The following is a 25,461-nucleotide window of genomic DNA, read 5'->3' on the forward strand; positions in this document are numbered from 1 at the left end:
CAGTAAAAGAAGTTGAGGGAGGTTTCTTTACAATAATACATATTTCCAAACTACAGCACACTATAATTAGTGTAGTGCTAATGAACCGAAGTACTACGCATTAGGAAAGCGCGGCAAACTTATTAGTCGTCGAATTTTATAATATGTATTTATATTAGTGTAATAAGTAAAACAATTTGTGATCTAAAACGCTTTATTCGTTACTGTTTGTACTATATAGTACTATAAATTATTAACAGATCATGTCTATGAACAGATACTCAGTTTTTGTATTTTGGAGTAAAAGTCACATTTGTCATAGGACGGTTTCAAAATAAAAGTAAAAAGACAATGTTGATTTATTGTCGTGAATTGAAATTTTCGAAATATATGTATTCTAATAACATCAGCCTTGCACGATAATCTCGCTGCGCAGTTTGGGCAGACTCAACAAATCTGCTGAGAGCTCTTTGAAACATATCTGTGCCCGACAGTCGCCCGCGCGCCTCCTACGGGAATGGTTGTGTACATCGACTCTGTGAAATCCTAGCGACCGCGATCGACTTCTTTTATCTCGTTGCGACTTTGCACTTTCAACGCGTACTTAAGTGTATGTGATTATAAACATTAAAACTATATTGTTATGGGTGTCGTGATCATTCAATTAATTTGTATTTTTTTTTGGCTGTGGCTTTCTTGATGTGCGGTAAAAAAACATTATATTTTAGAGGTTTACGGAAAATTCAGTATAATAATAAAAACAGTAGTAAAGTCTGTAATATTTTGTTAATAACGTTTAGAAATTAATTTGAATATGCTTACGTAGATACAATATTCAATTTTGATAATTTGAAAATTACTGTGATGGAAAAAAAACATCATAACAATAGATGGAAAAATGGAAAAAAAATTAAAATCTCATTTTAGGCACGGGGTGAAAATGAAAAACGAATTAATAACAATAATAATGAAACATATAAAATGTAAACTTACAGAAACTAAATTTTTATAGACTTAGGTTACATTTGCTTTACATTCGAATACATTTTATTTGAGAACGTACAAATTGTTTCTTAATTTTTTTGGAAATTGGTTTTTTTGATGCAAATTTACTTAACCAGAGTTTTGAAAAGTAGTAATTATTTTCTTCTCCATTATTTATAACTTTTAAATATATTTCGTAATTAAAATTTATTTTATAATTTGAGGTGGATAATATTTTCATTTAAATATTTTATGTAGCTTTAATTTCGACGTTTTGTTTATAATTGTCTTATTACGTGATTTTCCAAATTGTTCGCTGTAATCATTAGACAGTAAACTACTCTTGCAATGCCAAATTAAGTTCGTGATGATTTAGTTTTCATTCACCCTGATTTGTCACTTGTGTGATAACAGCTGGACCACAAAAACAATATGGTCGCTATATAATAAATGACCTACATTTTAATGAATGAATTAATAGTTAGATATTAACTGTTGTTAACAGCATGTGTTTAAAATCGAAACATGAATCGAAGAATGAATCAATAATAGAATAATATGTCCGCTCGTAAATTACAGGAGTCGGCAACCCCAATAATTATAAAAGTAAAGTTTTAGTAACTTTAAATATATAGGCGCCCTTAAGTCGGAATGTTAAATACGTTCTAGGCCGCTTCTGCCCAAGTGATTTAAGAAGAGCTCAGCCTACCATTCTGGACTCAAGCCGAGATTCCTAAGGGAGCCCTAACTAACACTAACTGCGTCCATCTACGTTAAAGCCGTGGGAACTATCAATGCCAAAAGGACGTCAATAACCAGCAATAAGAAATAGAAAAAATAGAAGTAAGATAATATGTAGAGCACGTTAAACAATAACATCATATAAACAAATGACAAAAAGAATTTTAAATTAAACTTGTGTCCAAACATAAATAATTGCATTCGAAACATTTGAATTCATTTCACTTATAATCTGCTAATGGCTAACTAAACAACTGCACTATGTTTTTGTGAGTGCCAGCCTTTTCTAATAATTATCATTATTTAGTCACGGGACGTAGAGCCCTTTGCACATAGGCCTCCCGCTTAGACTTCCTATTGGACGGGCGGGCATCCAGGGTTTTCCTCTTCATCTTGAAAAGGTGGCCTGTGCATTTTGTGAGTAGATATCCCTAGTTGAGCTTACCGATCCCTGATCTCAAGCCTCACCAGCTATCCGATCTCGCTATAGCCTGTCCCTGCCACTTCAACTTGCTAATCTGCAGAGCCATGTCGGATTTCCTAACATGCTTATTTATTTAGATACAGCAGTACACATAGGTTAAAAATACATAATAAGTTGCCGTGTTCGTTATGTTCTGTTATGTATTCCTTTATAGGTAACGCCGCATATCATATACGTTGACATATAATAAAAATAATTAGATTTTAAATTTGTATACGCTTCTAAATAAAATCGTGTTCATAGTAACAGTATTCTTTTTACTTTGAACCTTCAAATATATTATCATGTGTTCAGTTACGGTTCTGATATTAAAGCTATGGTGATATTACTACGAACGTTAGGTCCGAGTTGAGGTTCCCGAGGGAAACTTCCAACTTAGTTGCACATTACCCGCTCAAATCTACAGAATCTATGAATCCTCCGCGGAAATAAAAAAAATGGTGCTAGATTTGCATATAAACATAATTTTTTTTTTATCTCACATCTCAATTTAAATACTTAGGTTACAATTACAAAAAATAATTCTCATAAGTTGGCCCCTTTGACAGTTCCACTGTTTGTCACTAATTCTTTTATTTTCAGTACTTTTGCTTTAAAACACGCTGCCACTGAAATCAGGGCTGCGACAAATTGAGACCTTTTATAAAGTGCGTAAATTTTCTTTAAGTGAAATCTTTACAGCTCATGTTTCTTTGTTTAATCTTTAGTATTTCTTTTTATATTACAAGTTATTTCTGCCTATGTGATAAATTATATTGTAGTTACTTTTTACGTTAATCACATTAATTCGTTATTTCAAGTTTTAGTGATGGATAATTTCACTAAGCCAATGTACGTTTATCCATGAAAATAGATGAATAAATATGATAAATTTCTGTTTAAGGTACATTGTTTTGTGTTTGTTACGCAATAATAATTAAAACACGAAACACTTCAAAACCTTGAAGAAATATGATTATTGAACAGTTTATCTTGACCGACCATTACCAGTGTCCAGCAGATATATAACAGCAGATATATAACAGCATATTATATACAGAATGACTGGTATATATATGCGAATGCATAGCATATTTATCAGCAGAAATCTTATAGTATTTACAATCGTCGTCCATCTAGAAAGGCAGAGTATAGAGGTAGAGGACTGATACTTTAGACCGTAGGTCACTGGTTCAATTCCCGAAATAAAATCTTATATAATTCGTACTTTGTGCATTAACTATATAGGATTGCCGTTTCTCACCATCACAGAGGATAAGCAGCAACACTGCGAACACCAACTCGCCCGCCAATCATGGATTATGATACATCCCTCATTAATATCATTGGGCGAGGCCATGTCTTGTAGTGGGCATCTTTCACTGTTTTCTGTGGGTGAATTTCTTTTTACCATTGGTATTCGACAGACCTATTGGCCGATTATCTGACCCTCTAGAATTTGTATTTTTGACTGTTCAAAGTCTGCAGGGTCAGTTAGTAAACAACTTTTAATTTGAATGCGTAATTATTCTACTTTTTTTAAGCGCTTTTTCTCACTTTACTATCATTACGTTCTGTATTAGTTCTAAAACCATTAATTTTTTAAAAGGTGCACAATACTTTTATTGATTACAAATGTGTTATACATAATGATAAAAAAAATTTAAATAAATGTATTTTACGAGTTTATTTTATTTATGACTTATTTATTTGATTTTTTACATTTTTAGGTTATTTTCGATATTTAAAACAAAAAAATATATACTTTATTATGCTTATATTGAAATCTACAAAAGCGCTATGAAATTTTTGAACATGATTTGTAAATATTGAAACATTTTTATTTGATGTTATACCTCAAATATTTAGTTTCACGTATCGTTATTTTAGGTACGTACATAAATCAGTTTTTACAATATTTCCTAGAATATTTCAAAGATTCGCTGTAACGTTATGTTAATTTTGGTATTTTTGGAACGTTTTTATAGTACTAAACGGTTTGAAAAGCATTAGGTATAAAAGCTTTAAAGGGGCGAATGTATAGCTCAATTTTCAGCAAAAAGTTTTGAATCTACTTGTAACGCATTTTCAGTCACCCTGAATAAATTTATCACAATAAATATGTTTTTTTTTCTATTTACACACGACAGGCGAACAACTTCTAATAAAACAAAGTTTTAAAGTGTAGTTATCTTGGACACGTTCGTTCTTACTATATATGACCAATACTAATTATATTTTAAGGAAGAAAAGGACCAATATTTAGCCACATTCATGCAGGAGTAGTCGTGTAACAAAGTGCCAAACACAGAGTGAGCACTAATCGGTGTAACATAACTCCTGAAGATACCTCAGATAGAATAGTATTGAGTGGTTTGACGATGGCAGTTGTTTAATTCGCATTGTTTGCCGCATACGCATTTTTCAGCGGGCTGGCGGGCGATGAACATTGTTGCACGACTACCACTGCATGTGCGGAAGTGGCTAAATATTGGTCCTTTTCTTAGTTAGGATGGACTTCCGCAAGGTAACGCTTGATTCCATTGAACAATACTATATTTTTGCCAATGATGTTGCATATCACATTTTATTCTAAACAGGTCAGACGTAAAAACAAAGTAAGAAAAAATCATGACTTAAAGAAGTAAATTAATGGTATATAGTACAGGATTGAAGAAATACTTTTGATTCTCGTGGTTACTTTCTGTAAAGTTCGTTTTGTATTTGTATTAAATAAAATAAGTTTTATTTGATGATTTTTGAGGTTTTATTTTTATTTCAATACCATGAATCTTAAAAATGTTTTTGAAAAAATGTACGTAACTTAGTCATTCAAATCTTATTTATTTTTACATCTATTCATATTTTAAGGTAAAAAGACCCAACACACATTTATATTCACTATTCTTTCAACATTATGGAAATAATGTAGAGGTCTTTTCCGTAAATGGAATTTCTTAAGTAGTCGTTGGATGCAAATATAAGGAAACGAAATATTATTGAAATTTGTTGCTCTGCACGCAATCTCGTCATCAACTTGTGACTTAATGTGTCAAACATATTTTGACGTAATAGATTTATTTCAATGCATTATATCATTATTTATATATTGAAATAGGTTACATTTTTTAAGAATATTTATATCAACATGTACAGGTTGATTGGTTAAAAGTGTAAAAGCTTTAAATTACACTTTTTCCAAAATTCAATGTTTCCAGAAATAATATATATCATAATGATAGTAATGATTTTTTTCAAATTCGGATTACTACATAATAAAATAAATCATCGGTTACTATCTGTTCCAGCAGAATGTACTACCATAAACTATTAAGTTGTAGCATTTTAATAGGAAATAAATAAAGGTGTATTTAGGTGTAATTAGGTGTAAAAGTTTTAAAAGGGTGAAAGTATAGTTTATTTGTTAGCAATCGAAAATCGCAAAATTTTATCATAGTTAATTAGCATATTTTTCAAATACTTTCCTCATATATGATATGAAACCAAAATATAGAGAAGAAAAAAGGACTAAACTCCCACTACTTCCATAATCCAAGATTTTATTTTAATATACATACATGTGTTTTTTCCTGCAACATTGTTGTTTGGCCAAAAAGTTATTTATTATGGATACGAATGTATTTATTTATTACTTCTAAAAGTATGATTTACTTTCCGATTTATACAACAGTTGCAGCGAGTGGTTTTTCGAGGAAAACCACATTACAAAATTTTGCCACGCATCTTTTAATCCCCCCATTTTCCCTTACTTTAATTATAATATTATTTCATCTATTGAAAACTGTTGACATTATCTTTTTATTTTAATACTTATAAGTACAATAAAATTAGTGAAATAGAATAAGAATAAAGAATTAGTAATATTTTATACTTCAGTAAATTGGTATAAATATATGGAATTACGAAAGTTAGTTGTAATTATTGATTTATATATTATTAGTTTATTTTGTGTAAATAAAATCATCAACATAACTTCAGCCGCTGAACGACAATAGCTGAACATATGCTTTCTCCATGTCCTCCTTGTGAGCTGACGGCTTTCGCTACATCTGGCGATCTGTGGTCTTCATTCCACAACCTCCAAGTTTCAACAGCCGTCGGTTTGGTTTTATTGAGAATAAAAAATGATAAAAATAGCGTATTAAGAGGAGCAGCAACGTGTAATGAATGTAAAGTAAAAGGTGGATAGGCGACGGGTATTTTATTTACCTTGTCACCTGAAAACGTCAGGCTCTGTCGCCATAATGACAAACCTAATGATGTTACGATCCATTTACTTCCCTTCGTTAAATTTACGCACCGTTTTACCCTCCATCTCAATATTTCTAATTCAGAGAAAACAAAAATCAGCATTTCCTTAAGGAAATCGACGCAATTTTTCTCTTTTCTCCGAATAAAACGGCAGACGTATTTTTCCATTACAACTTCTTGCAAGAATTAAGGTAATTATGCCTGAACGCCTTGCTGATTTGTTTAAGAGTAATGCCCATGGATTAACAAATTGTGGTGATCAAATACCACCATTGTTTCTTTTTATTGCGTCTATTACCATAATCTTGTTTGCATAGCCGATTGTGTTTTATGAAAAACAGAGAACTTCAATCAAATTTTAACTAAATTTAGACTGTTTTTATTCTGTATGAAAACAAAGCGGACATTTATATTTTTGTATAAAAGTTACAATTTTATTTTTAAGCTTTATACTTACAATCATATTTTTCAATTGAACTTTATAATTTCTCGTATTATTAACATAAGCTTGTCAAATTCTATCATTTTTAAGAAGTGTTGTTTAAATTAGTAGGTATCATTCTCGACTGGAGTGTATTTCATTACTATATTATTTTTAGTATCCTTTTGAATACTGGAAATGTTAATGACAATTAAAATGAACAGTTTAAATTAACATACAGAATAGAATCTCACCTAAACTTTTTTTTTGTGCTTATATGGTAAATACTGCCTCTAGGGAAAAGACAGGATTGTGTTGGATTCCCATGCACTATAACCATTTTCGGTCCATTAGAAAAAAATTTATACTTCCTACAGCACATCGCATTATACTATTCTAGATAGCCCGTCGTATGCGTTGTTCACTCTACATAATAAAATACCCGTGTTGATATTACGACGTTTCAAGACAGCATCGATGGCCTACCACCATCTAGTGGGAGTTCTTGGCCCTCATCCTGAACGACTGCGAATTCAAATGGAACAGAACCTAACCTAACAAACGAAAAAGAGATAAAATACCAATTCTATTTTTCTAACTTTGTAAAATAAACAAATTTACTTTTCGGACCATTTGAAATACAAATTCTGCGCTACATCCGATTTGCAGAGATAGATTGTTTTTTGACGGTCTACCGCATTTATTTATAATGTAATAGACGTCAATCGATAAGTGCAATATGTATTTCATGACTGTGTATCTTACTTAGATAACAGTTTGATTGCATGATAAATAGATTTATGTGCATTTATATTAACTCAGTGCATTTATTTTTATCATTATAAGAAAGAGGCTACAACTCGTTCGGATATTCTACCGGATTAGGTGGCGCCAAGCTCATAGGTTGCAAAGGTTGAAACTCCATGGGCGCATGGGTAAAGAAATGAGAGTCTAGCTTTGAGATACCACTTAATAGAGTTTTAGTAATTCGATTCAAAAGTGCCCAAAAGGGGCCGTGAGGGCTAATTGGTTGCTGTAATCAAATTAGACCACCATGCTGTAAACTATTTTTTATTTAAATTGTTTTCGCTAATTATAAACCATATTTCATATATGGACGATGAATAAAGTGTATATTAGAAATTTTTTAAACCCAAAAATAATTAATATTGTACAAATTTAAAGGTCGTTTATTTAAATGTTTTCTTATAGTTTATCCTGTGAACGCCGAAGTGTTTTGTTCATTCATGTGAACTTTATAGCTGAATAGAACTGAATTAACAGTCATCGCAACATGAAGATTTGATGAACAATTTGCACTTCGAAGTGAGCGTGAACAATAGTGTTATGTGCCAGTGTGTTAACTAAGTCGAAATGGAGCACAAAATAGGATTTCTGTTCACGTTATGGGTTGCAGCTATCCCGTTACATAAAGCCGACAATTTGGGTAAGTTGTACAAAATAATGTATACAGTAAGGGTATAATATTTTGTTTAAATAAATCTGTTTTGTTAATATTATAAATTTAATGCCTCGCATTGATGTACAAAAGCTTCCTTTCTCTTCCAAGAGCTCTTTATATCTTGTACATGTACTTACGTGTCCTTTAGAAGAAAGTCAAGTTCGTCCTTCCAGCATCTAGAGGTACCATCATAACGTTTTATTATAAAAACGCTGATACTGTGTTTAAAAATTATTCTTAATAATTACTCTTCATTTTTACAATCAATATTATTAATATTATATTAAAGAATGATATAAAATAAAAATAAAATATGATTTAATAATTTGAAATATATTAAGTTTAATTTACCAAATAAATAAATATAAATAATAAAAAATAGTTGATTGGAGCTGGGTTCACATTTTATTAATATCTTTAGAAAAACTTTATATACTAGTACATACGAATAAACTCGCGAACGAAATCATTATTCGTTTTTAAGATTCGTCTCCGTGGCTCACAAAACATCGGGTTTTATCTCGGTATTCTAGCTGTTTTGTAAAAGCGTAAGGTTACAGAATTTCATTCGGTTCAAGTCAGACGTCCGTTTTAAATGTGAATTAAATTTGTAGGGTTAAACGTAGAGATTTAAAAATTAAAGAATACAGCTATAATTCGCTTTGAACCGTCTTTATCAATTAGTAAATTTTCTTTAATGCAGGCTTAGTTAATTTTTTTAAACTCACTATACTAATTAATTTCTTAGGTTCTAAATATATATATTGGTTAATGGTGTTCTTATCGGATCATATATACTTTTAATTACCCTATAACAAGAGAAATCGTGCTCAAAAAGGTTATCTCGCATTTACGTACTTAATCGCAACGACTCTTCACTCAGGCGATCGTAACAGATTCTTGAAAACAGCTTCGTAGTACTTTGTATACAGGATGTAATTCTAAGTGTATATAGTCAATGATAAAGTCAATATAAAAGATATAAAAAACCTCCAAAGAGATAACTATTTTTGGTATAGAAGTAAAAATACGCAAAATTTTAATGTCATACTATATGTACGGTAACTAAGCGTTCAAACATCTTATAGTGACGTTCTTGAATGGATTATCGTTAGTCTATTTAAGATAAAAATGTTCAAATGTTTTTTTTTTTTCTAATAAAATGGTATCATAGGAGTAATGGTTGCTAAGCGGTTGAAGACTGAAACTTGAAATCGTAGACTGCGGATTCGATTTCCAGGATACTATTTTATATAATTCACACTTTGTGTGTAATTATATAAGATTGTCACTGATTACCCCACCGTGATCGCCAATCTGCCTGCCTAGAGTGACAATTATGGCTTTGCAGTAGTCATCTATGGGCTTAAACGACGAAAGTAGTAGTAGTATTTATTTTTTAATAAATTAATTATTACGATTTATTTTTTAGTAAAAATGATTTTGAAAACGTCAAAAATCGAAGCAATGACAAGTCGTAATCGATCTTTTGGTTCTTCTAAGCTGTGATTCGCTCAGCTTTGTTACCAGTAATTCAAATAAATAGGTAAAATAATTACTTTGTTATAGGTACTATATTACGCTGAGGAATCATCATATTCATTCCAGCTGTAAGACATTCAAAGCCTCCCTGAATATTTACAATATATGAACACTTGTAAGCGGCTTGCATTCTGTATTTTTCGACGATGTTATCAAGGTTTATCTATTATAAGACTTCAGCGGACATCTGTTGCTTTGTCTTCTATGTGAACAGAACATTCATATCTCAACTTGTTACTCTGTTGATCCAAGTAAGTTACCTTCGTTCGTCTTAGAATCTCTTCATTCCTGATTCAATCTCATAGAGATATTCCGATCCCCCTGTCTATGGTTTGTTGACCTATTTTGAGCATGGTAATAAAAAACACTTAAGACTACATCCTATAAATCAAAATTTAAGCCATGTTTAATCTATGTACTGTCTTTATCTATGTCCGTACACCCACAAAACAAATATCAACTCTGTTTAAACGTTAACCGAAAATCTTGTACGTGACACCCAGCACGGATATTCTGCTTTGTGCTAACCACATTCGCTGAAATAATGGACTGAATTTATCCGACTGACCACGTAATCCTGTATATCATTTGATTATTCCGACGTGCTACAATTGATAAAGTATCCGACGATTCTTTTTATTATTTCAACTCGATTTCATGTTCAATAACGGATGTTAAAATGTTTTATTTTTAATTATATTATATATCTAACATAAAATTTAATATAAATTAATAACAATGAAATTGTTACGTTATGTTTTTCTCAGAATTTATATCTCGACATATTTTTCAAATGATAGGAGTGGCTTTGAATGACACTATACTATAGTATAAACTCTCAAAGACTACTGTTATGTTATTAAGGAATGTGACTTTTATATTTGATTTCTTTTAATGTACATGTCTAGGGAAATGTTTCTTAATATTTTTAACATACAATGTATTTTTTCTTCTTTGTTTAACATGTTTCTTTCGATGTTTGTTTCTTTCGTAAAGAATTAATACTTATATTGAGTTAATTTAAAAGTTTTTTGTTTTATAACCGGAATCGATACGTATGTTATTACATAACTAAGTTTGGTTCAATGAACATTAACGTAAATAGCTATTAAGCCAGCATTTCATTTGTTTACTATATAAATAAACTAATTAAATATAACTTTGCCAGTATAGTTTTGCCTTTGTTTCTTTTATCATTTATAATATTTCTAGACGCGTTTACGTCGCTTTAATAAAAATGGAAAATGTTCACTTTGAGTAACCAATTTTTTTTAATTTTTTGTGTCATTTGTTTAGTATGTGGCCATATCCGCATAATTAATCTTTATACGATTTCCGTTATACAATACTTATTGCCTTCTTTTTTACTAATTTTTTGTGATATGAATAAATAATAATTTTTTACCTAATAATTGTTATTGCCAGAGATACCTTTGTCTGGACTATTATACAACATGCCGATGTTTACGTCTGTAAAATATTCTTTTTATTTTTCATATACATCAATTTGTTGTGTGATATTTTTATTATAAATTTTTCATTCGATTTCAAAATACGAACAAAGGAATTCTTCAAACAATAAAGTTTCACAAAACATGCATCTATAAATTGGTTGTATTGTAGCAACACGGAATCTAACAATGCGGGACGATATGCGCCAATCTGCGGATTTCTTTTGTTTTTCTATCGACGATTCACACACCCTGATTGCCATCTCCATTTGCGTAAAAATGCGGTGTACACTCGAATGACGCTTGAATTGCACAAAGCGAAATTAATTTTGTTCGTTCCAAATCACATAAAGTGGACATGTTTTTTCGCCTTGCCTCGTTCAACAGTGGTACTGTAAAACCAACATCATCTAAAAAATGGTGCAACTGTAATTAACCACACGGGTTTTGTGCCAGTTTTTGGTACCAGGGTTTGTCGGTTTTTATGCGAGTTTCACTGTTTCTGGGCAGACATTATTATATGATTCATACAAAGTATCCTACAAGAATCGAACGCAAAAGTTAACTGTTCGTGCAATCTATAACATGAGAATTCACTCCCTTCCTTTAAGAGACTCTCTAAGAGAAAACTTTTATGAAATAAAAAATATAACTATACACAATCAATATATATAGCCCCTTGTATATGTGCTTACTAATAATAATAAAGGTCAGCATTGTAATGCTATTAAAACAATCAAGTTTTCTCTCGAGGTACTACAATATTATTTATATCTTTGTACGCAATTATATTCGCTTTCATAATGAACTCAGCCAAAAGTTCATTACACCAAACCTTTAAACTATAATGTAAAGGGTTTTTAAATTATTATTTTTTAAGCTGAATAATGGTGTTTTTAAACTTGAGAAACACTTTGTCTACGTTTTGTATTAAGAGCATTTGGGAAAGCGGTTAAAAACCTTGGCTTATGTGGCTGGGATATTCGCTTATATCTTAATACAGAGATGTTTTATAAATTTGAACAGTGTTATTATTAGGGAGCTCATATTAAATGTAATTTGTATCAAGTTGAGCTCATCAGATAGCTTATGACGATAAGTGTTCACTACGAATGATAGAAAGCAGAAACTAATATAAATAAAGGAACCAGCAACCTATGTATGATCGTATCATAGTTGCGAAAGACCATGTCAATGCTTGTGGTCATACACGTCATAGATGAAAGAATTAAAGCAAGCTTTATATTTAAAAGTATCTTAAAAATTGCCCTTTAATTTTGTACAAAAACATAACATATTAATAATTTTTACATCGTTAATTGAAACAAATAAATATAATATATTAATTAAACATTAACATTTATAAGATCTCGCCCAATTTTTATTAAGTCTCGACATGCATTAATTTCTATAATAACGTATACTCTTTTATTTATTTTTCATTCACAGGAGTCTAATTAAAAATATGATAAAAATTTATAACTTTGTTAGGCGGGTGATTTTCATTAAAATGGCACATATCAGAATATCCTAAATTTGTTTAATCTGTTACACGCTGCCAATACACTTATATTTTTAATCTGTATGTCAATGTGTCAGTAGACTCTAGATATATACAAATTTTTGTTCGCATTCGCGCTTTTTGGCAGATTCTTATCTATTTAATATTAAATTTCTGTATAAGATATAACGTTCATAGGTATTTGATTCGTATATCAAATGAAAATATTACTATGCTGTTGTATAGGTGCCGCTGTCTATTATTGGCTTTAATTTAATCAGGTTTTATTACGGCGCCAATATTCCTGCATTGACAAGCGTTGGTGTACCAAAATTGTTCATTTATTTATTAACCTAATAGGTATTTCTTTGCAATTTAAAATTAGAAAATTGTTTGAAATAGGTTTATAATAAGTTTTACAAGCAGGTATGTTTACATAATAATAATACGTATATTTATAAATTATTCAATGAATTTACGCTTCAATATGTATTTTTTTAAAATAAAAGGGCTGGTAGAAGAAATTTCTTTGCGTAAAATGATTTACCTTTGATGTTGTGTCTGTGCCATTTATAAACAAATGAATAAAATTAATTTATAGTTAATTGAATCAAGTAAGCGCTGATAAATTTTATCAAGTATGTCTTTAGGACAAAGAAAAAAAAATCTTTTAATTAAATGATATAGATACGATTTTTCTTCGCAATAAAATTGTATTGGATGTAACACAACATATAGGCCGGTGAAGTACTTGGAAGATATACCAATTTTCTGTAATCTTATTTTGGTTTCTTAACAGGACTTTTCCAGTTGCCCTCATGGTATTCGCAGATTCCGTGGGTTCAAGATGGCCGCATAACCACAGATCCCTTTGAAGGTAGCGAAGCCTGGCACCAGCTTGTTCATGCTATTATTTCATCGGATTGGTAGACTTCCAACTCGAATCGAAACCAAAGATCTTTAAACAGGTTACAGTTTAAGCTGTTTTAATACGATACACTATTAAATGGTTATTTTAAAACGGATTTTCCAGGTAAAACTTTCCTCTTAAAATAATTCTCCCTGCATTTTATTGGCATGTATATAAATATATTGATTGTGATATTTGGTGAAATTAGCGTGTCGAGGCACATTAGTTCATTTTCGATACAGTACCGCGTTGTGGCTTCCGTTATGGAATCAACATGATATTTCTCATTGATGTTTAAAACAGTTCGTGAAAACAAAAGCGAATGGATGATATTTTATATTATATACGTTTAAAATGTATTTCATCCATTCGTATACATATACAAGTATATCGTATAACCAACATAAATATGACCGGATACCAAATATTTTATATATTAAAAATTCCCTTCTACATCTATTGCCATATGTTTGTCATAATTTTCTCTTTACTTCATAAAAAATCAGCCTGGAACGAAAAGTTTTATTTAAAAAAAAAAGAATACTCGTGAATGGTACTGTCCTTGTAATTCGGTGCCTTCTCTAGCTTTATTATAATTTGGAAAAGGATTTTGATAAATATTGCACAATTGCGCTTTAAACAAAAAGTATCAGGTTTTTTATTTTACGAAATTTCATAATGACTTCGAAAGCTATGGAGGTAGGAGCGAGAGAGATATCTCTCTCAACTATCAACAGCGAAATCTTTATTTAAACTACTGAAGGGTTTAAGTCTGTCAGGAGCCAATGCCATCTCGTTCCTCGACCGAAGTTTTATAATAGCATTGGTAGAAGTTTTTAAATTTGGACAGGTAGGGAGAGGAATCTAGTCGGTGGAGGTTAACAAATGCATTCCAAGAAGGCCTCTTAAAACCTGCTGAGCAGGTCGACAGTCTTGTTTTTAATTATCGTGCATATAAATCAGTGTTCATAGCTTTAAGAGACAATCGATCGATTTGATTACTGTAATTATGATTTATAAAACATTAGATAGAGACAAAGATGTTACAAAACACGGTTGTCACAAAAGTAACTGTAGTTTTGCTTACTAAGTACAGTAAAAGCAAACATGCTTTTTTATTTTTTTTACTCTTCCAAATTTGAATTCAAATTTGAAATATATCTTTTAAGTAAAGAGCGTTTATTTACAAGCAGTTTTAAATCGTCAATTATTTTTCACATTATACCTAAAAAAAGATCAATACAGTCAGACTGTGAGTAAGCTACCACCGGCACGGAGTGCGGATCTACTGAAAAGAACCGGCAACTCGATGGTGGCTCTTTTTAAATGAAATTTGTCTATGTTTGAAGTATAATTTTTTTAATAAAAAGCCAAATTTAATTTTTCTGTGTATTTATTGTCATAATATTGATATTACAGAAAAAAAGTTTCCGAACAAATGCAAAGCCAAGAAGAAATATTTAGTTTCCAAACGTATCCACAAAGCTGCTATTTTGCCTTATCAATTCCTTTTGTCACAGACCCCTTTTCAAAGTGTCACGTACACAATCGCTTTTAGGATTTTTACGGCTACGCTTAGTTACAATGTGTACGTTACGCTATTCGTTTTGACAATGGCTTTACTTTATTCGAATAAGCGTATAATATGTGTTACGAAGAAGTATACACATAAACCTTATACATAGTTTTCAATGTTATAAGTGTTACGAGTGTGCACGTATCTCTTGATTGTGGTGGAAAGCTTTGCTGATCAATAAGGAACCGTTTCAAATATGTAAATTCATAACTGTTAGTGTAACATAAGTCGTTGCATATTATGCTTAAAAAACGTAGAGATGTAATTGTTTGATGAAAAAAATCATGACGGAATATATTTACATTTAACTCATCTTTAAAATTCTAAAACTCTAAGGCACTTTACTTACTGTCCAAACTTTGCACCCTTTAAGATCTGATAAGCACGTATCATAAAAAAATGTGTAAAAAATTATCATTATGAGTAATTTTTCTAATTGCTTTTAATATTTTCATTACACTTTTGGGGGTTTATATTTTTATAAAAGTATTAATTTATTTGTGTATTGTTTTTATTTAATAAATATTAGAAGGTGCACACATGCCTACTTTTCTGGTTATATTCCATTGGAGCTGGGAGCTCCGTAATATTTTCTAGCATTTACAGTTTATGTGGACTTATGAAAAAAATCCACTCTTTTGGCGATAAGATTGCCTATAGTAACAACAGAAATATAAAGTCGTAACCAATTTCGTATTAATTTCTTTAATACATGTAGTGGAAGTATTAAAAAAATAGTCATAGTGAAATAAATAACATAAATTTAAGTACAGTGAAGTTTTAGTTTGATTCCTTTTTTGTCAATTGTGTACCACAGAGAAATTACGAGATTATTGGAAAATTTACATAAGAACAAATCTCTATGAAAAAATATTCTATGGTATTGTCTAGATCTTTTGTTTGTCAAACTTCACAAGCTCCGGCATTAAAACTTCAGCGTTTGCGGTTAGGCTAAAGTTTTCCTTCTATCTGATCTCATTCAGAAACAATGCCGCCGCATTTCAAGACTATGCATGACTTTTCTTTATAAGAATATATAATACAAAATAAATAACGTTTCTAACGACATATACAGTCTGTTTGGTTCAAGTTGTATAAGCTTTAAAGGAATGTATATGTAGCTAATGTGTGAAAAATCAATGGTTTCAGAAATAAAAAATAATGTAATGATACAAAAGGGTTTTTTTTTAATTTGGTTTACTACATTTAAAAATTAATAATCGTGCAGTGATATCTCATCGGTATGGAATAAGACTTGCGATCGTAGGTAGCGGATTCGATTCTCGGAATACAATTACATTTACATAATGAACAATATGCATTCATTGTATGGAATTGCGACTGCACACAAACAAGTTTCCAGAGAATGACTAGCAGCGGTCTCTGCGTACCATAATACCACACTGTGATCAACAACCCGCATGCCAAGTGTGGTGATTACGGTATATTTCTCTATATACATTTTTAGAAGATTTCTATGCCTTACACTGGCCGCCAATGGGCTGAAACGCCAAAAATAAATTATTGTTTACTATCCGTCACTGCATATTTATAATTTATTGACTAGCCGCATTACATAATATATCATAGAGGTGGACATTATAAAAGATGATTGTAAATAGCTGAGTAATGATTTATTCATTCACCTCTTTAAATTTTTCACACCTTTAACTAATCAGTCTTTAAGTATTTATATTCATTAATTTTTGTTTTTATATCTCATTGGATGCTAACCCCGCGCCCGTGGGGCCTAAGTGACTCTTTCACCCACTACAGTATTTCTAGAAATCTTATTAAAAGATCATAAATTTTTGTCTTAACAATGTAAAATTTTATTGAAGAAAATAATAATAATTTGTTTTTCATATATTTTTTAATAAATATTTGAAAATTTGAGTCTCAAATAATAGTCCTGGTTATGAACAAATGTGTTAACTTATTTTTGTATAACTAGTATTATTACTTTCCATGCCTTATATTCCATTGAGTATTCATAAAACACCAAGCGTAAAAATTTTTTAAAGCTTGTGTCATTTGAAAAAGGTTGACAGCCACTGGCACATCAATTAAAAAAAATCTCCAATTTCATGTCCGTATTGTCACTATCTCTACGTATGTAAATGCATTGAATCGTTATTGTTCGCCTGCTTAGCCTCGCTCGACTCAAATGATTCTTTAACAATAACTATAGAAAAATATTTATTTTTATAAACATCGATACAAAAGTAAATCCTTGACTTCTGAACTAGTATTATAAGTTGCGTTTAAAAGAATACCTTCGATTGGTTAATTGGATTTTAATTCTTCAACTACAAATATAAATTAATTAAATTCAGTGATATCTCGGCTTAGTAGAGGACTAGGCAGGCATAAGTACGTCTAAAGAACTTTCAAAGTGTAAACTTTGCTTGGTTTTATAGTACATATTTCTTTTTATTGAAATGTAACTTTTACTGTGTTTAATATTAGATGCACCACTATTAACCTTCTACTTTGTAAGGGTGACTGACATAACTATGAATTACCGTTTTGAGTGGTTTTTTGTTGCTGTATCCATAATTGTAGGGAACACATGTTTTTTGTGACAAATTCTCCTTGTTGTTCACGGTTTCGCCGGATACGAGCTGTTAGAACGTTACTGTAAACCTCTTTGCTTAATAGCTTATTTTTAATAGCTGGAGTCCTGCACCCTCTTGGATGTCTTAGTTAGGTCCATCACGTTAGTTTATAGGTCTTACTGCATAAGAGGAAGCTTTGTGAGTGACTAGGCTACAGTTAGATCAACTGTGAGAGGGCTTGCGGAACTATTGTTGTCACCCGATACGCGTTTAGCATTTCTAATCGAGTGCTTGAGGGTGTAGAGTTACGGCTCGATCGATTGCTATTTTCGAATTAGTTAAGACATCTTGCTACATGTACTACGAATGTCCGAATAAGTGAACAGATGCAGTAATATCACATGTACAAATAATATTTGCTGATTCCGTTCACCGCTTTCGTTACAAAGTTTTAAATTGATGTCTACTTAAATTCCGAACTAATTCTTAGCGGAATAAATTACCGCGAAATCCTGTCTAATATTTATTACATTTATATGAAAATTTAATGTTGAATCTCAAACACGTGCTTTTGATTTCATTTGATTCAGAAATAATAAAACGCGTTTCTTAAGGTATATATAGTTAACATATTGTCTAATCATTGTGAAATTTATTTGCAGTGAATTCAACAATGTTTGTTTAACAGGGGTTTTAAATTTGCTATAATAAGTTACATAAATCTCTGATTATTTGTGTAAAACATCCTACTACACTAAGATTTGCGCGGAAAATGAAGCTGTATTCTGTAGATTGAACAGCATTAATTTCGAGATTTAGCTAAATAGAGGTCTGTGAGACTCTTTACCTTTTGCACTTCGTGAATATTACAATTTCATTCATTACATTGTAATGATATTTTCATTTCTGCTTGATACTGAAATAAAATTGAGTATAACATTTATGAGTATAGATTCCAGAACCGCAGACAAGATATTTTTACTAAATACTAAATGATTGTTATTATAATCAAGCCAATTGGCAAGTTGCAATGCCAGTGGGCCGGGCACATAGCTAGCAGAACAAATGGCAATAGGGATTTTAATGCTCTAGACTGGAGACCACGCACCGGCAAGTGCAGCCCAGAGTACCAACAGAGTACAACCCTACTAAGTGGACAGACGACTGTGTTATGGTCTTTACAAGACGCTGAATGTAGACCACTTCCAACCATTCCTATTGGAAGACTCTAGGGAGTTGTATGTCCAGCCCTGGACGTTTTATGTCTGAAATGATGATGTTGATGGAGTCTGTCTCTAAATTTACAACCATCGTTTATGTCTCAGTGTTTGTGAATAACTATACCGTTGGCAACAACGCTAATATAAAAAGGTATCAATATTGAAAGATTACGTAGCATGCATTATTTTCTCAAAAAAATCTGTTTGAATAAAAATAAAGTTTGTCTGTAATTTCACTAGCTATTACGATATTCAACAATTACAAATATTACTTATTTATTTTATAACTAGAAATAAAACCATTGACTCCCTTAAAATAACAATATAATGGTAATAATAATTTGTAAATTGTTGTAAGTAAAAAAAGAAAGTATAGTTATGACATGTAAAAGATCATGAATTTTAACCTGTAATTTTAAAGACTTAAATGTTGTTGTGGAAAGAAAATGTCAAAAATTGCTTTTCACGACGACACTTATTTTGGTACGGCCTAACTTGTAAATGGTTATAGCAATATTAACTACATTTATATATTGAAATATAATGTACTAAATGCGGATGTAGCTTTAAAAGTAAGTTAAACAAAACAAGAATATACGAATGTATACAAACTCCGTGTTAGTGGTTCGTTTTAAATCATTCGACGAACACGGATCTCACTATTGACTATGTATGTTGCGGTCGTAAAAATGTTTTGATGGGACGTATGGGTCTTACATTCTTGGACATTAATGCCGGGCCATCCCTCGTGTAGCTGTCAAGTCTTTTTTTCTCTCTACGCCCGTAAAACGATCTCTTTGAGTGATTCCTGGGAACATAAATAATTTAGTTCCATATAAGTCGACTTCAAAAGGGCTTATTGTTCGCTTATCCAAACAATTTTTTCTTTCACTTTATATCAAATGAAACTGCTTATGTTGCGGCTTTGATACTTTGTTTTGTTTTAGTAACAAAATTTATTTACTACCGCTATTTTAATTTGAGGTTTTCAAATTTACGAGACGTTTAGTGTGCTCGGGAGTTTGAGTTACCAAGGAAGTTATACTGAATTCGAGTAATGAACATGTCAAAACTAAAAATATGAATGTCAGTTTTATCTTTGAAATTTATTTAGATACTTCTTATAATAGATATGTGAGATTTCATTCTTTTTTATGCTCCATATTTGTTAAAGATTTATGTAAAATGCTTACTATAAAACTGTCTTCACTTATGTTATAAAATATACAGGATACTTTGAAATAAAATTAAATAATCTTATCAGCCGCTTTGTAAGCCCGCAATGCTTATTTCTGTCAAATATTTTGGTTATTTTAACGTGAACTCTGTAGTAAGGTGACAATGAAATAATCTTTAAATAAACGCATTAAAAATACAACTTACATAATTTGGTGACAAAGATTAATGGTGTGCTAACTATGTCCTCATTCGGTTCGAATTTAATTATTTTGAGCGAGTTTTCTTTTAAATAGGATGCGTGTTAACCGCAGTGTAGCAGATGCTATGTGGTGCAAGTTTATTTTTATAAATGGTGTACGTTTTTCATGGGATTAGATAACATGTAAATTGTGTTATTTCTTTAAAGTATAAGAAAGAAAAAGAAGAATAAGAGAAAAGGCTTTTCTCTTTTACTTTTTAAAGATTTTTTTCAATATTGACATTACTGTTTTCCAGATAACTATGACTTATATCAACAAAAGCGCTGGAAAAACGTAGAAGGAACACCATGGCCCGTCACTTTTGACTTATTATCAAAATAATAAAGGACATTCACCTTATGTGTCTTTCTCCATTCTTACCAGTTTCTTGAAAATTTCATTTAAAATTTCTAGGAAAAAATTACAGTAATCGATCCATAGGCATCCTTCAGCTGATGAAAGGAGAAGAATTGATTAGCTTTGGCATCGGTCATCGTTCTGCAAATCTATTAAACTGCAGTTTAAAAACTGATATTTCTTTCAATATAAACATCTTCAAATGTATATGCGAATATCTTTGTAATACACAGATACAGATTAACGATTTTAAATAAATTAAAATTATCAAACGTCGAATGTTCTTATATATTATATTTCAAATTCATAGTCAAATATCACAGAACTAAGTTAACGTGTTATGGTAAACAAAATGTTTAACAAAATGTTTTAATGTATTTATAATGGATGGGAATTTAATTATTCAGCTCAAGAATATACTTAATCACTTGATGTATTCTTGAGCTAAATAATTATTAAAAGTAACTACCTCTAACCTGTCGGTGGCAAATTTCTAAATTTAAACATCAATCTTCTAATCTCATCTTTATACCTACATTATAGTAGTTGTACAGATATCGTCTAATCGGGCACTGCAAAGGAATCTATTTCTACTATCAAAGAGTAGTATACAAGCGGTACTATTTGTCGTACAAACACTACATTTTCTTAGTCAATTTCTAATTTATTGTGTCTCGATTAAGGCTTTTGTTACATATTGTACTGGATCATTTACACATGGCACAATTTTTCCATTCATAATCGATATATGTATAACATCAGTCGACCTGTATCAGTATCTTCTGACCTTAAAGAGGTCGGCATCCTACTCTGCGCTTTCTACATTATGGTCTATACTTCAAAAGGCCTCAACGATCATCTGTTCTGGGTACTATGTGGTATGCCTTTTGGCACTAATTTGCCAATCTGCTGAGCTATCTCAGTTACTTTCGTTCGTGTATGGATCTTCTCACAGCTAATTCGAGCTCCTAGACAAGTTTCGAGCATAGCTTTTCCCATAACTGTGAGCTTGGTAATGTCCCAAAGTGAGAGATCACGTTTCATAGGCAACACATTGGTGACCATAAATATTTATTATCATTAGAAATTCTGAAGTTACAATGTATGAATAATTCATCCGGTTGAAAATTAAAAAAAAAATGTGATCGAATTTTAGAGTTTTGTACCAAACGTTAAAGTTCCAAGCGGGACTCTCTGCCACGTGCGCCCTATTACGCTTCTCGTCGAGTATGAAATACGAGGATACTGCGGCTATAAATAGAAGGCATCCCCTTAATGACCCGTTGTTTAAGTGACTGGCTCTTGAGGATTACCGGCGGGTACGTTGAACAGTCGCTCGTTGTAAATATTTTTATCTCATGGGCTTTTACTATCGGCCAACATATGGCCAACGAGTGTGTGGCCCGGCGCATATGATGGATATTTCAGGTAGTTAAAACTTTAATACTGTTCGTTACATTTTTATTTGGGTTGTATCGATGCTTTAATAGCTAATAAATTTACATCTGTACCTATAAGCAGTTCTCAGACTGTTAATTTTTTTATTATTTGGATATTAATATTTGTTATGAATAGAAAGATATTACAAAAATTAGTATTAACTTTTAGTATTAGTATTAAAATTAGTAATACTTTTTTTCGTGAAAATTTAGAATACACAATTCACATAGTTTAAAAATAACTACCATCTCATCATCCACATAGTTTTCACATATAAAACAATTTTAGTAAACAAAAGTGGCGCAGTGCAATATACAGGCAGATTGGTTATAGATATAAAAGCTTTAAAGGGTTTAATGATTTCAGAAACAATACATACCGTTATGATAATAATACATAAATTAGGATTACTCTATATTAAAATTATTGTTGTTTACTACACGTTCCTGCAGACGTTGTAATGCCAGAAGTTATTGGCCTACTATATTCCAATAGTGTTTCGGAGTGATCACTTTATACAAGCTGATTACAAAAAGGAGTGTAAACTTTAAAGCTTTTTGCTGATATAATTTCATCTTGTACCTACATCCTAAACTTCCAGTACATCTTGATATTATAATTGCATAATAATAGTTTCAACAAAGGAGTGGGATATATTAGTTATTTTGTTTTAACTAAACAACCAAAAGGAAACCTCATGTATAGTAAATTGACCGAGTTTTTAATCATTTACAATTTCCACATGAATTTATACGCTTCATTAAAATGATAGCAAACACTTTCAAACAGATTTAATTATTTAGACATTTTAATTATGAAATTAAAATAAATTTTTAATATTAAAATAAAATTGGAATATCTCGTGTCTAAAATTATATATTAATTTAACTTTCGCATAGACACGAGCCATAGCTCAAAACAAACTGGTAACTTACCGTGTGAACAATACATACGAGACAGCCTTCTATCTTGTATCGCTATTACGTGTCATCACAACAACATCGTTGGAGACATTGAAAGATATCTATCAGTACCTAACGAACATGACAGTTAAACGCCAAATAACATTCAATACAAACATAAGTCGTGCTTACTCAATAATTTAAGTAAAGATATAAACATGGAGGCATGTTATTGTAACTCCTTATACCACTACATACAAAAACTGGCTTCCTTTTGCTCTTTTACAAAATTATGACTAACACTCTCTACCACCTTCAATGTCAATTCGATAGTATAAATATAAAAAACACTATATTTCTTCAGTTACTTTCAATTTAATGTTTATAAAGCTTCCTTTTGATTGTTTGATTTGATTGAGTATGTTTTTTTTTATTTTATGATTAAAAGGATTGCTTATTAACAAGGAACTTTAGCGAAACTACTAACATTAGATAAAAAACTCCAGTGGAACACCTATCTCTCAACAATCGCAGACAAGCTCAGCTCGCCCGATTATGCAATTAAATAAGTAAGACAATGGATGTTAAAACGGCTCGATTCATTTATTTTTGCATAGTATTTTGTCTTAATTGATTTAACAATAAAGAAAAAATACTATGATTATAATATATTGATTTAAAATTAGCAGTGCGGGAAATACTTAAAGGCTTTCATAGTGGATTTAAACTATTTGAAGTATTCTGTGGGTTGCTTATCAATTGCGTTTCAGCCCATAAATGCAACGCATAGGCCTCGTCCAAAGACATATATATCACCATAGTCCAAAGATATCTACGGGTATTCCCTCACAGGAGGATTGCAGTGTTGTATAAATTTACGCAGATGCCTCTGCTGTCCTTCTCCTGGAAAATGGTTTGCGAGTAGTAGAAATTCCATTTAATTAACGTACAAAGTGTGAACTATATAAGATTGTATTTAACCTTGAATCGAACTCGCGATCTAGGATTACAAGTTTCAGTCCTCTACCGCTAAGCTACCACTACTCGTTTCTTAGTACCTATTTAATAATATATTACTTATACGCCAAAATTTAAATACTTACATAAAAAGTGATAGACACAAGATAAATACAAAAATGAAAGAAATAAACGTAAGCCCGGAACGACTGAATTTTGTCTTCAACAAGATGAACAGATACTCCACGTGCAAGCATATATAATAAAATTCTGCATCTTGTAAGATATTATATCTTAGACCTTCGGTTTCTTAGTTTTAAATCTAAAATTAATAGTATATTACTAAACAAATCATATTATAGTATTCAATTTTAACACAAACTTTGGCGTGTGTTCATTTGAATCATAATAGGGAGTATATATTAAACATCAAATTTCATTTAAAAAAAGGCTAGCTCTTCTAGATTTCTATTCTTCTTCTAGTAGATCAATTTTCCGAGGTGTTGGGTGCTTACTATGTATAATCTTAAAATAATTGACGATTCTGAAGTGCGTATACGTATGTAACAATTATTAATTATCTACACTCGCCCATTCTACTAACTTAATATTTAGTTGAAAAAGTATTCTCTTATATCTCATATTTTAACGATTGATACCTTTTTTTAGCAATCGTTTTATTCCTAACTAATTATCTTAAATTGATAAAAATCTAATTTGCTATCAAATATAATAGTTACTCAATTAAGAATCTTACATAAAGAATTTCAAATATTATTTCTAGTGCTGTAATAATGTCAAAAGAAGTGAAACAATGTAAAGCTTGTTTTGTTCGTAAGTGACGCTTTTAAAGAATAACCCTCCTACGTCACACCTCGGCAGTCTACGAATATTTTAAGACTTCTAATTACGTTTATTTCGCCTGCGCGCTCGGGTTTAGCGTTGTCGTTTCCGAGCGCTTTACCCATAAATAAAAAAAAAAAACTTAATCAAGTACACTACAGAATGATAATATCTCGTTGAGAAGGTTTAACGTTTTTGTATAATTAGAAACGTCATTTTACAAACATTGTTATTTGCAATATTATTTTGTGAATAAGAGTAAGGTTTGTAAGGTCACTCGTGTAATAATAGAAGTGTTTGTTAGATAGAACAAATGTTTATCATGTTTGATCTCTGCTATCCAAAACTAGGTGTAACGTGAAAGGGTCGTCTAAATTAGGAACAAATTCCCAGAAGATACTAATACAAAATTCGGTTTAACGCGTTGTAACTGTCATTTATATATTGTTTATTGTTATTGTCGA

At 31.0% G+C, this 25,461-nt stretch overlaps 1 protein-coding gene across 1 annotated transcript in view; it reads left to right on the forward strand.

Annotated features, from left to right (window-relative positions):
• The first annotated feature begins 497 nt into the window (after positions 1–497).
• LOC137932384 (protein eva-1-like) overlaps positions 498–25,461 on the forward strand; it is a 35,556-nt gene continuing 10,592 nt past the window's right edge. The window contains exons 1-2 of the mRNA XM_068775989.1: positions 498–685; positions 8,073–8,307. Coding sequence (XP_068632090.1) covers positions 8,235–8,307 — 73 coding nt within the window. The 5' untranslated portion in view covers positions 498–685; positions 8,073–8,234. The remainder of the gene's footprint in view (positions 686–8,072; positions 8,308–25,461) is intronic.

The sequence above is a fragment of the Battus philenor genome, unplaced genomic scaffold, assembly GCF_028537555.1.
Source record: "Battus philenor isolate CCGP_79_NKW_IND1 unplaced genomic scaffold, ilBatPhil1.0.hap1 SCAF_9, whole genome shotgun sequence".
NCBI classification, from domain to species: Eukaryota; Metazoa; Arthropoda; class Insecta; order Lepidoptera; family Papilionidae; genus Battus; species Battus philenor.